Source organism: Protopterus annectens, chromosome 2.part0 (assembly GCF_019279795.1).
Source record: "Protopterus annectens isolate FY-2018-M chromosome 2.part0, PAN1.0, whole genome shotgun sequence".
NCBI classification, from domain to species: domain Eukaryota; kingdom Metazoa; phylum Chordata; order Ceratodontiformes; family Protopteridae; genus Protopterus; species Protopterus annectens.
The window spans coordinates 120,448,393-120,462,812 of NC_056728.1; the positions used below are offsets into that span (position 1 = coordinate 120,448,393).

Here is a 14,420-nt window from a genome sequence, read left to right on the forward strand (position 1 = left end):
TGGCAAGAGCCTTAGCCAATATCCGGAATCCCAGGGGTGACAGGTGCAAGCCGTCCCTTGCGAAGCAGCGTGGCTTGTCAAGCATGTCATCCCAGGCAGACAGACACTGGATCCCCTTTGAATGACACCAGAAATTAAGCCAATTGTTAAAGCTGATCATCTTGTCTCTATGTTGTGGCATCATTCTTGGTGAAGGAAGGATACTGCTCAGGGTCAGGGTCATACCTGCTAGTGCTACATAATCAGAGAGCTCCTCTATGTCTCTTTTCATGTAGTCCAGGGAGGTACGTCTCAGGTCGTTCACACCAGCATGGACAATGACTGTGTCATATTTGTACTTGCTGTGGAGTGACCCGAGTGCTTGTGTTATGTGGCGGATTCTAGCGCCCGATAGGCAGCTTACTGTGACTCTCTCCTTGTTCAGCCTGGTGAGTGGGACATCAGTGTGTCTGACTATGGAGTCACCTATGACAAGTATGTTTGGTGTTGTATTTGGCTTTAAGGGCTGTGACTGCTTTGCACACTGATTTTGTGGTTTATGTGTGTTGCCTGTGGGAATGTGCAGTGATTTACGTTTCCATTTTGTACTGGGATAGTAGAAGATGCTTAACATCGTTGGTCAGTTGTGTGTTTCAGTGCGTCACTTGTAACAGTACAGGATGTCAGGTGCTAATGGATTACTGTTATAGCAGCTAGATTGTATGGCTCATTAGTGACCATATGCGGCTTGTGATGTAAGTCTGCTGTAGTGTACTTATTGTAGACCATTTTATGCAATGAGAAATTTCCACTTGGTATCTCCGGTAAAAAAGATTCCTGGCCCAGTTAGACTAATCTGAGTATCAAAATTCCTCTTAAAATATGTTAAGTCTTCATGTTTTTGTGATCTTAAATACCTGTGTTATTAATTTGTTCAGTTACAATTACATTTTTTGTGATCTTAAATACGTGTGTTATTTATTTTACCTAACTAACCCTTGTAATTAAAAAAAATTATTATTGCACAAAGTATACTTGTTAGAATTTGATGGGGGGGGGGGGCACCTTGGGAAAACCTGGATTCAACAAGGGAGCCGAGAATCGAAAAAGTTTGGGAGTCACTGCTATAGAGTGAAACTGCTGAAAGACCCCCCCCCTGACCTTATATTGCTATATTTTACTTTAATTTAATACATTAGCTTATTCTACTTTTACAGATCAAAGTTTCCCTGGTCAAAGCAGTTCCCATAGCCACTGTAACACTCTCTGCCCTTCAGCTAAGGGAACATACTGTTAAATCAGCAGCCTTCTAGTGAAGTTAGCAGGCCTATGGCACATTCTGTTCCCCAAAGAAAAAGAAAAATAAATTCTATGACTCACCTCAAGCAGTCATTGTAAACAGAACAGGTATTTTTTTACTGCTTCAACCACCATATTCCTCATGCTGCTTAACCATATAGAGGCAGCTTTATACTTTTAGTTTAACAGTCTCCCAGGACAAAGTTTTTTTTTTACAAAATATTCCCAAGTTGTATTCCTTGCATCAAATTTACATGCAAATAATCTTACCATTACATAAATCCATTAGAGAGTTTTTTTTTCTCTCTGCTTCCTGAATCCCTTACTATGGTTTAGCTCACTCTGTTCTCCCTTGCTATGCTCAGGCTCACTCTGCTCCACTACCCTGCCCTCAGTCCCTCCCATCATACCCATCTCTGTTCTTATAATGCCCTGTTCCCATCTACCATCCATACCCACCCAATAAAATTACATAATTTTACAGCAATAGCATCCTCTTCCTCAATTAGCCCCTTCCCTTACCCAGAATTCTGTTCATCCAGTATAAGCCTTAACCTTAAACTAGCCCAGTATCTCCTTCTTCCCAACTATAATATGCTACTCCTAAACATTCTTCTGTTATTTCTCCTGACTGCACTTATACACTGTCCTCACCATAGTACCTACCTGAAAGTACTCAGCTACCTTCTTCTACCTAATTTAATAGTCAAACTACTTTCAAACATAGTGATATCTTCATAACCTCCACCCATTTTACCCCTTCCAATATGCACCAATTCAAAAACAAATGTGTACCCCAGTCACAGTTCTAATCACAGGTCAGTCATGCTGTCAAAACCTAAATGTAAGTGGCTGCACATATATCAACCTCATCTACTAAAACTTCCTTTCTCAGGTGACATCCATTCAAACCTAGGACCCCATTCATAAATCCCCTCCCTTTCACAATTCCTTCCTCACCCATTATATTCATAAGGGCTTTTTCTCTTTAATATCAACCTCAGAAATATCTGTAACAAACTGTCAGAGGTACATACATGGATATCCCAGTATCTACCTGCTGTAATCATAGCCACAGTGACATGGCCAAAGCAAGAAATTCATGATGAAGTGGTTCCCCCAGGCTATAACATCTTTAGACTAGATAGAAAAAAGGCAGGTGGGGTTGCCATCATATGCAAACAAACACTCAACCTCTCACTTCATCCAACTAACCCTCAACTATAGGAATGGCTGAAATCCTGATGGCTACTCTGAAAATAAATAACCATAAAAGTTTAACTATTGTAGGAGTATATATCCCCAACCCCAAAATAACATTAGCACGACTAAGGAACTCCTGTTGGGAATCTTCATCTGCCTGTCAAGAAACCATCATAACAGGAGATTTTAATATTGATTGGCTAATAATAAAAAACATATCCTCCAACAAAAACATTGCCCTCTGTGGCTTTGCTCAACCCATAGATACACCAACAAGATGCAGCAAAAACAGTAACAGATGAAGCACCCTGGACTGTGCCCTCATAAATTTTCCAGAAAAATTACTTCCACTGACTCCCAACCAGACAATCTAAGTGACATTCTTACCCACCTTTACTGGAAGGGAATTATCCATCCACCCTAAAAAGCAATGCATGAACCAGTCTCACAACACAACTAACTTTGATAAAGATACCTTTATCAGTATGTTAAAATCAATCAATTGGTAAACAACTTCCAGTAGAGCTGTATCCTACTTCAGTGGCACTTTCATATTGATACTGAACAACCATGTCCCATTAGAATTAAGAGTTAAAAGTCACCTTAGCACCTGGTTAACAAAACAAAACAAGCTACTGTTGGCAAACAGAGACAAAACCTGGAGTCAATGGAAACAAAACAAAGATTAATCTAGTCTCCATATTTACAGACAACTTAGAAATCATGCCAAAAATAAGACCCAGTCCGATAAAATATTGTACTAGATCATTTAACAAAGTATAGGTCATACTAACCTTAAATGTTCTAGTCCTCTGTAAACAAAGTCATCCACCCTGGATGTACAACCAAACCAACTCCCACAACAACCATCTTCATAGAAAGCATAGTGAGCCAATTCAACACTTTCTTCAGCCAGCTGCTTCATTCTTAAGACACATCAACTGCCTCTTTCCCTGTACAAGAGACTGTTCAACAGCCAAATATATCATCTCTCAAAGCTATACAAACCTCCTTCATCAAAAAAATTCTCCTCAAACTTAAACTTACCATTCTAACTCCAGATAACCTCCCTCTTGAAAATAGTAAACTGGCAACAGTTGCAGTAGCCTACCCAGTAAGCATTCTAATCAACCACTCCATCAAAGAGAGCTATGTATAAACTCCTTTATAACACACTGGGTAGCTACCTGGCTCACTGATAGGATCCAGGAGGTTAGAGTCAGTGAGGGCTGTGTGCTAGGCCCACTCCTCTTTGGCATTTACTTCTTGGATGTCAAAGCCATTGTCAAAGGCCTCTGGCTAACCAAGTTTGCAGATGATTGCAAACCAGGAGCAGTCATTAAATCCCACCCAAGATGAGAACACCCTTCAGGAAAATGTAATATAGACAAACTCTTGGTGTCAAAGCCATGACTTAAAACTCAATACCAAGAAGTCCATTATAGTACCTTTTGGGAAGTCTGCCACCCTGGGTAACTACGTCATCAATAAAACACCCCTAAAAGTTGATTCACTAGTCAGGGATCTGGAAACTGATGTAAATACTAACCTACCCTTCAACCAACAGGTGTCTGAGGTAGCAAGAAAATCCTTGTATTGCTCAACTTATAAGCAAAGGCATGGCCTCTTGGTCCAGAGAGGTCATCATACCATTGTACTTGGCCCTCAGCAGGTCTATCATAGAATATAATGACCCCTTCAGTATGTACCTGACCATTTACATGCAGCAACATTGACATGCAGCAACTTGCACACCCACAAAGGTTCCGTACATAAAGGATACAGGAAATAAACACAATGTGCTATTCTGAGCACCTCAAAACCCTGTCTCTTTACTCAGTATCGTACAGATTTCTGAAAAGTGATCTTTGCCTGGAATACCAGACATCCATGGACCCTGTTTTGATGAATCCTTTGCACACCCGCAAGATAAACAGCATCAGTGCTACTACATTAAAAGACCTGAATGTTGCTTGCAATATAAATAGGATATGTTGGAAAACAGATAATGTTTCTCAGAGAATTCCCATTCTCTGCAACAGGTTCCTCATCCATGTGAAAAAGAGTTTCTTCCTATCCCTATTTAAGTGCAACTTGGACCAGTGGATGGGTAATCAGAAATTCACCCCTGGTCTGACTCCTGTATCTCTGATGGACAGAAGCAGTCAGTAAATCACCCCCTATAAATCAAATGTAAATCAAATCTGTGGCTCATATTTGGGTTGCATGGCTAGGCTTTTAAGTGCCCTAGTGGTCGTTAGCCTAGTATGGCGCTATGAACATGTATTCTTCTGCTTTGGAAGAAATCCTACATTTTGCCACTTCACAAAGGTGGACACTCCACAGACTTCACCAACTATCAGCCCATTACTATTCCCTAGCCCCGAGTCAAAACCTTGAGAAATGTATCCATCAGCTGCTAAAATCTATACCGGAAAATAATCTACTCTCTCCTAGCCAATACAGCTTCCACTCACATCACAGTACTATCACTGCACTCCTCCAATTAACCAGTATCATAACATTTGTAAACTAGTATCAGCAGTATTCCTTGACCTGTGAAAACCTTTTGATAGTGTCCCATTATAAACTACTTAACAAGCTCTTCTCCCTTAGACTAGACAGTCTATCCCTATCATAGTTCTCCAGTTACTTGCATAATAGACACCAGGAAGTCGAATGAACCACCAACATCTCCTTCTTTCCTTCCTCCCTATATCTGCAGGGGTTCCACAAGGCTCCATCCTAGGACTACTCTTATTTAATATTTTCATTAATGACCTACACAAATCAGCCAACAATGCCTCTGTTGTGTAGTATGTCAATGAGTTAACATTCATTTTTTAAATATTACCACAGTTAACACAAGAATCCCTCCCCACCTCGTTCTGTGAAGGCTTGGCTCTATAACTCTGTTTCTCCTCTTTACTCCGGAAACATTCCAAGAGAACAAGTCCAACTTCAGTGTATTGTCTTCCAGTAACACCAGTATTGAAACTACTTCACACTCCAAAATGTTAGGTGGGTAATTGATGAAAATATGAAATTTGATCTCCATATAAAAGAAACGGTCAAAAAAGTGGTCTCATCTGCAGAATTAACCGATTTTTAACTGAAGAAACAAAATGTACGTATAGCCACAGCATGCTTACTTCCAACCCTTCTGTACAAGGGGGGATCCCCATACTTAATAATTTACAAACCACACAATTGAACCTACTAAAACAGTTCTGTGATGGTAGGAGGCACTGCCAGCCATGCCAAGAGACGTGAGGCAGTGGATGTTTAACATATGGCAGCACAGCTAGCTGTAGTTTAGTAAAGAACTGCATGCCATTTGTGTATCAAACTGATTTGTACAGATGGCTGTGTTTAAAATGTATTTGTAAAGTTGCTTGTGTTAAAAAAGTATATTTGTAAAGTTGCTTGTATTAAAATGTATCAACAGTGTACCCTAAAAGAAATGTATATGTATTATTGTAACTGAATTAAATGTGTATGTTTTGACAGAGGATACTGGAAGAGAAGAGACAAGGTTAATCCCAACCTTCAAAAAATAGTAAGAAAATTAAACTATTTGGCCTAGGCCATAAAGAGGTTATCACACACTTTGGAATGAAGCCAGAGATGCAGAGTCTGTAAGAATAATGGTTTATTAGCTCCTGTAGGAAGAAGGGAAGTGTTTTATGGTTTTATGACTTCCAGCAGCTGCACCAGATCTGAGCAGTGCTCTTGTGTGTGTGTATTATTGACATGTAGGTGCTAAAATCCTGGCAGCTTCTAGTGTTGGTGATAGCATGGGAACCAAAAGTCAGATGACCAGATGTATGTGATGTCATTCTGTACAGAAGTAATGTTTTAATATTAGTGGAGAATGAAGTCTCAGGAGGAGTCTGTTTTTGGAACATGACAAAGGAGGAAGACCACTCACCCACTTCATCTTGTCTTGCATTAGTAAGTGACCAGGGATTAGTACTCTTTAGATTAGTCAGGAAAATATAATGAGAATAGTTGAGTATTGTTTTCTGTAACTGTGTGAATCTTTCCTGATGTTTTATTTTTTATATTTCGTCTGACTGAAACTCTGGTGTTTACTGTAAATAGATAGTATTTTCATGTTCTGTTATTATTTATTATTAAATATATTTAAACATCTCATTGTGGCTAGTCGTTTTTAAAAAAAAAATTTAAGTTTTGAGAGTGTATATGTCTATTTGAGGATAACTGTGGCCACTCTTGAAAGCCTTGCTGTTTGATCAACATTACCATTTGTATTAATATTAATTTCACTCGGTATAATTGGATACCCTTACAACAGCCTTAGGTAGGTGGCTTTTTAGTACATGGTGGCAGTGGTAAGTACTTTATAGTGTGAGCAGAAGGAGACACAGTGAGTAAATATGTACCAGCCTTTCCCAGGTGTGTGTGTGTGTGTGTGTGTGTGTGTGTGTGTGTGTGTGTGTGTGTGTGTGTGTGAAAATCAAGTCTCACAGTGTGTGTGCCTGTGTCAGCTACTTGGAGCAGGGACACGAAGCACTGGCTTCACAAAGAGACTGGTGGAGGACTTGGCTTGGGGACTTAACTCTGCAGCTCTGTCAGTGGGGGAGCCTTACTGAGGACCTGGGGAGAGACAGAGAGAGAAACCCAGACCCCAGGCTGTGTGTGTTCCCTGTGTGCTCTTAAGGGAAATTATGTTTGATGCAGAGAGGTCTGCATCTGGAAATAATGAGTGTATCCCTTTGTATTCTAAGTGAACATCCCTCTCCAGTGCAAGTGGTGAGGATTGAGGCTCCTTGATTAGTGGCCCAGAGTGGGGTCCTCACAAGTGCTAAAACAAACTGCAAAATTCACAGTGAATCTACCATACAGGTCAGACCATTGCCTAGCCCTAAAATAAAGCTCCTCTCATTAGAACTCCCCTCACTGCTTGTCTTGTTCTCAGCTGAATATGACACAAACTGTTATCCACAACCCTGAAAAATGCCCAAGCTTAGCCAATATTATTACTTTATATATTCCAAACAGAATCCTATGAACAAGTGATAGTCTTACCAAATGTGAGCAAATCAACTGACTTGGCAAGAAACTCTCTATTCTCATGTCATGTCTCAATAGTATGGAATCCCATTCCCTTTAAGAGGAGACTCTTCACATAAGTCCTTTAAAAACTCCTAGAAATGCATCTCCTGAATAATTGGACTTGCTGTTGCTCCACCTCTGGGTAAAATACTATTTGTTTTCAGCTAATCCTTTATTAACCTATGTTAACTCCCCCAGCTTTTCTTTTAACCTCAGTTTATATTCTTTGCTTACTGTGTCATTACCACATCATCTCTGCTGGCTATTTTATATTCATGCTCCTACCTGTCTTATTCCACTTGTGATCTGTCTCAATTCACTATATAAGGTGTAGTCATATTGTTATTGCTACATTTTGCTAAATGTATGCTGCTCATATGTATTTATAAATTGTTGAATTGTCTGCTTATTTTCTGTTGTGCAACTGTTTGAAAAGTGTACTGTAAGATCTTTTATTGTTTTGTATAAATTCATGCAGAGCTTTTCTCCCTGAGCCTCCGCTTAAAAGGGGTTCTTCCCATTTGGATCATCCCAATTAACAAATGTAAATAAATAAATAAATAAACTGCTGCAGTAGCTGCTTCCTCCTTCTACCCCCTTGTTTTTTGGCGTGGTTTTTACACCAGGGTGTGGACAGTTATTTTTTGTTGTTCCTAGCATGTCCTCAGGTCTCAGTCTCCCTCTCTCTTTTGACATGAACATTCTGATGGGTTTGGCACCCAAAACTGTCTTTTTAGTCAGCTCAACTCAAGTTAACTAATGGTTTGGACATATGGAAGTGCCCTGAAGCTTTGGAAGCTGGATGACTATTTGGCAGGATGTAACCCATATAGATAAGGCTACTTCAGCAGTGATCATTCAAACATCTTCTGTTACAGTAAGTCTACTTACACAACTGTACTTTATTGATGTACTTAAGTTATTGTTTTTTTCTTTCATAATGTCATACCTTAGTCATGGCTGAAGACCATTTGTGCTAGATCAGTCCACTCATCTGTCATGCAGTAAATAAACTTATAAATAATTTGGCCTTTTCTAAATTAGATCTTCAAATTCATCACTATAGCCTTTGTCTCCAAGTTTTGCATGTAAAAACTCCTCAACACACAGCACTACTCTACAGTGTAGTAGCATGGATTGCCGAGTAGGAAAAGGTGTTTCACTGGTCTTTCATAGTGATTAAAACTAAACCATTGTACTAATATTGCCATTTTGTTGAACAAAGTGTTTTCCTACTGTCTGCATTTCTCAGATGTCATTAAAAATTGCTTTTCTTTAATACTTTATAGGTACGGGCATTACATAGAAGGAACAGGATCTGTTCTACAAACTGCTCATGAAGTAGAGGTACAGGTTTTTATAAGCATTTTATATATGAAATATGTGTTTGGTTTATTGTATGATCTTTCCTAGAATATTTTTTCAGATATTTTTTCAAATGATTTTCTGTTATTTGCTCTGTATCCAAACTTCAGCTGTTATGAGTAATTGTGGTCATAGTTCATTATTAGAAGTAATTGCATTGCAATGCTGTGTCTGATTTACCAGAAGGTAAAATCGTCATCAGAAATGCATAAGGATAAAAAGGTAAGTGCCCTTTCAGGCATACCAGAGTACCTGTTAGTAATCTTAACTGTAATAAGATGAATGTCATGTAAAGAATTTTTCAGTTTTACTTTAGATTATGAAATCATATCTTTACCTCTTGTATTCTGACTGTTTTCATGTTGTGATTTACCGTGTGTAATATTTATCATGCATAACAACTCAGAATTTGTTGAGTAATGTTGCATTTGTTCAGGCATGCACAAAAAGTGATAAAAAGCAGCTTCTCTGTTTGCTTTCAGATGTTATCAGTTGGGTCTGCTTCAGGAGACAGAAATACAAGAAGGCCGACTTCTAAAATCCCGAGAATAGAAAGCCGGCAACCACAGAAAACCGATGTCCCAGAACACCGGCTTCCAACTCCAGGTAAGTAACCACTTGGCCACCATGTTGAACTTTGCCCCTTACGCCTGAGGTAGTGCGACCTCGGAGCTGATGTATTTATTTAGGGGGGTATGTTGGGTTTAATTTTGTTTTTTTTTTTTTTGTTTGTTTTTGTGTTTTTGGCCAAGTGTTTACTTACCTGGAGTTGGAAGTCGGTGATGTCCTTCATGGATGCATCTGCAGTCATAACAAGTGGGTTGTCCTGTCGTCAGGCAGCCCTGCAGTCGGCCGGATTCCAAAGTCCGGGTCCGGCTTCGGCTGATGTCGCACTCCACCCGACGTCATCTCCGTTGGTCTTCGGGTATAAAAGCATCAGCCGACGCCATTTTCCTCAGTCTTTCTTGCCGCGTGGCGCCCGAAGCAGAAGCTGTTCACAAGTGCCGGTCGGTCGGATCCAGAGATTACTTCACCGAATACTACTTGAAGACTTCTAAAGCTAAGTACCCGTTGGGGACTCTTTCTTGCCTCAGCCGATGTCAGAAAAAGTTAACAATTGTTTAACCTGTGGGAAACAAATACCTCATAAAGATTTCCACTCTTACTGTCTGCCTTGTTTAGGCCCAGCCCACGACGTAGCAGCCTGTTCGGCCTGTGCCTCTTTCAACCGACGAACGCTTAGGCGTCGGTCGGAGTTTGCAGAACAGTTTTTCGGTTCTGATTTTGCGTACATTATGCCGTCGGATCCTCCGACTACCCCCAAAAAACGCAAAGATAAAGACCGACACTCGCGGTCCGCGGTTTTGGCCGAAACCACGGTAAAGCAAACCGCGAGTGTCTCGGTTTCGGCTGAAACCGAGAAAACTGATCAAAGTACAGCTGAACCTATTCTTACAACTGAGGCCCCCGCTACAACTCCTGAATCGACCTCAGAAATTTTACCCACTACGGTGGTTGACTTATCAGACACCATTCCCTTGGATGTCTCTACCCCAGCACGTGGTGCTGCTAGGCCTCCAGCTGCCATGTCCATTAAGGCCTTCGCCAGGGCTAAAGCAGCCAAGACTTCTAAAACAGTGCCTGTTAAACCCCCCACATCCAGGCCCTCTTCTAGTTCTCAAATGCTTTCTTTGGCAGAAGATTTAATTTCTTTAATTAGAGGATCTCAATCTCACCCAGACAGGGCCTCTCAGCCCCAGAGAAGAGACCTAGGGTAGAGCCCCTGAGCCAGTGTCTTCTGATGATTCTGCTGATGAATCAGACATAACTGACCAGCCTGAGGCTCCTTCTCCAATTTTGAAGATTCTGATGCTGAAGAATCCATTCCAGCTGCTTCCCCACCAGAAGAATTCTCCTTTGGGGAAACCTTGCATGCCATGCGAGAACAGTTCCAATGGCAGCAACAGGATTTTTCAGACTCCAGAAAAGACTTAGGACTTTTCTGCACCTCCCACAGCACAGGCCCTTAGCTATACCTCCTGTTCTCCCTGTGGTGGATGATGCTTTCAATGATGTTTGCTCCGCTCCAGATTCTTTACCCCAGCCCCTGCCAAACCAGACAGGTTTTACAGGGTGCCAGATACTCATCACCACCTTTACAAGGCCCCACTTGCAGACCCAGAAACTATATCCCAGGGTCCCAAGGCAGTAGCCGCGACCACAGCTAAAACCCTATTCCTTCTGAAAGGGAAGCAAGGTCATTAGACAGATGGGGTAAAAGGTCTACACTTCAGCTACTCTCTCAGCTAGAGCTTTAAACTGTCAGTTTCACATGATACAATACCAAGAGTTTATGCTTGATCAGTTAACTAAAAACTAACCACCGATGAATCTCTTGATAAGAAATATGTATTAGAGATGGTAAATAACATACAACAGGTTAGCAACCATTCCTTAAAATGTGGCTATGATGCACTGGAGGCTTCATTTAGATCAGCCATGACAGGCACAGTGATAAGAAGGCATGCATGGCTAAAGAACAAGCTTTACCGGATCATGTTAAAGCTAAGTTGCTTGATGCTCCTATGGACAAGACAAGTTTGTTTGGTACACCTGCCCAGCAGGTTATGAAGAAAATGGAAGAAAAGGCAAAATCTGTTCAAACTGTTAAAGATTTCTTGCAGGTTCAACCCCAAGGTTTAGCAGGAACTGGCCTGCCAAAATTGGTCCTTTCCTGACTCCACAAAATTTCAAAGGGGCAGGAATAGACGCTCCAGAGGCAGAAACCAATCCAGAGGAGGTGCCTACAGAGGGCGACAGTGGCAAGGTAACAACAGAGGCACAGACACAGCCACTGCCACTACATCAGCACAACCACAGTGACTTAATCCTAAATCCGCCTACCAGGGAACAAATAGCAGCTCCTCTAGGCGGAAAGTTAACCTTATTTTCAAAGAACTGGCACTACATAACAAAAGACAAGTGGATTTTACAAACCATAGATCAAGGTTACCGGTTTCACTTCCACACTTTACCAGTGAAGAGGAATGCCAAATCTACCTCCAAATCAAAAAACAGAGGCTCTACGCCAGATAATGGAGTTAGCAAACATGAGAGCTGTGGAAAGAGTGCCAAAAGCAGAACAAGGAAAGGGGTTCTACTCCAGACTATTCCTAGTTCCAAGAAAGGAAAAAAGTTGGAGACCAATTCTCGACCTGTCCACCTTAAATACATACATCATTGTCCCAAAATTCAAAATGCTGACCCTACAGCAACTTCTTCCCATGCTGGGCAAGGAGTCTTGGCTGGTAACTCTAGATCTCAAGGAGGCATACCTGCACGTCCCCATTCGACCAATCTGCAGAAGATACCTCAGATTTCTTGCAGGATCAGAGCACTATCAATTCTCAGCATTGCCCTTTGGCTTATCTACTGCCCAGAGTATTCACAAAATGCCTGGCATCAGTAATCGCCCATTGCAGACTACAGGAATTCAAATTTACCCATACCTGGACCACTGCCTGCTACAAGGGGACAACAAAAGCAAGCTGACAACAGATTTACAAAGGGTCATTTACTTGCTACAAGGACTGGGATACACAGTCAATTTACAAAAGTCAAGGCTGATACCATCCCAAACAAGGACGTTCTTGGGGAATTGGACACAGTACAACAAATGGCATTCCTGACTACAGAAAAACAAAAGAACTTCCTCTTTACTTCTTGGCACTAACAAAACTGAACAAGTTAACCGCAAGAAAAGTTCTGCAGGCCTTGGGCTTCATGGCATCATGCATAATCTTGGTCCCATTTGCCAGACTACATATGAGGAAACTACAGTGGTACCTAAAGAATTTATGGTCCCAACACAGACACAGTCTAGAAACAGAAATCCCACTAATTCCATGCTTAAAACAGGAGTTCCTATGGTGGGCTCAGGCATGCCAGTCAAACCCGGCCTACCCTTTCGCAGATGTCAACCAAGCCAGACCATCACAACAGACGCTTCAGACCTAGGATGGGGGCCCACATGCTGGACAAATGCATGCAAGGATTGTGGACACAGGATCAACTTCGCCTGCACATCAATCTAAAAGAAATGCTGGCAGTAAAACTGGCAATCCAAAAGTTCAAACCATTTCTCAAAGAGGGCCAGTTGATGATAAGGACAGACAACACCACAGTCATGTGGTACATCAACAAACAGGGAGGCACTCATTCATACCCCTATGCAGAATGACCTTGGAGCTGTGGACCCTGGCACTCAGCTACAACATTCAGTTACAGGCAATATTTGTACCGGGAAAGACAATACTCTAGCAGACATATTAAGCAGAACCACTTCGGATGCCCACGAATGGAAGCTGCACCCGGACATCTTCAAGACCATCTCAAAGAAATGGGGAATGCCACAGATAGACCTATTCGCATCACCTCTCAATCACCAGCTCAAAAATTCTGCACAAGGACATTCCACCCACTAGCATGGAAAGTGGACTCACTCTCCTTCAACTGGAAAGGCCTAACAGCATATGCATTCCCACCTCTTCCTTTGATACACAAGGTACTACTAAAAATCAAGGAAGAACGTCCAAGGATAATCCTGATAGCTCCAAACTGGCCAAGACAGCACTGGTACCCACTACTGAAGAGCATGTCTCGGAACAAAATGTGGCCAATACCTCTGATACCTTTGATGTTAACTCAGAACAACTACAGCATCATACATCCAAACCTAAAAACGCTGCAACTGACTGCATGGAACATCACATAACAGCAGCTAATCCAGAACTTTCCCAAAGAGTTAAAGACATTATTCTTGAAGCACGCAGACCTTCAACAAGAAGGAACTATGCTGGAAAATGGAAAAGGTTTGTCATTTGGAGTACGGAAAGAGGAAAAGATGTGTCAAACATAGATATGCCTAACATTCTGGAGTATCTGGCCGAACTTCTCCATTCAGGCCTGTCCTACTCCTCCATCAAGATACATGCATCAGCTATCTCAGCTTTGATCCACCTGTTTTTTCGCACCCTTTGCTCAGGCAGTTCCTCAGAGGAATCAAGAATGTAAAACCTCCAAGGAAACCACCATTACCAGCTTGGGATTTAAACTTTGTGCTAGAAAAGTTGACACTATCACCCTTTGAACCAGCAGCAACAGCAGACCTACAACACCTGTCATGGAAAACTGCTTTCCTACTGGCAATAACTTCAGCAAGGAGGGTTTCAGAACTACAGGCCTTAATGGCAGTGCAACCCTTCCTAATCTTCCACCAAGATAGAGTGTCCATGAGGACTAATCCTACATTTATGCCCAAGGTGGTATCCAGAGTGTCTTTGAACCAGGCAATCCACCTACCTACCTTCTTTCCCAACCCACAAAACAGAGGGAAAGAATACTGCATACCTTGGATGTACATAGACAGCTACGCTACTACTTGGACAGAGCAAAAACAGCAGAAAGACTGACCAACTTTTGTAGCCTATGCAACA

At 41.5% G+C, this 14,420-nt stretch overlaps 1 protein-coding gene across 2 annotated transcripts in view; it reads left to right on the forward strand.

Annotated features, from left to right (window-relative positions):
• TRDMT1 (tRNA aspartic acid methyltransferase 1) overlaps nt 1–14,420 on the forward strand; it is a 694,418-nt gene that overhangs the window by 574,496 nt on the left and 105,502 nt on the right. The window contains exons 8-9 of one of the 2 annotated variants that reach the window (XM_044060610.1): nt 8,850–8,907; nt 9,408–9,531. In XM_044060610.1, the coding sequence (XP_043916545.1) occupies nt 8,850–8,907; nt 9,408–9,531 (182 nt within the window). The remainder of the gene's footprint in view (nt 1–8,849; nt 8,908–9,407; nt 9,532–14,420) is intronic. The other variant, XM_044060609.1, reaches the window with a different exon arrangement.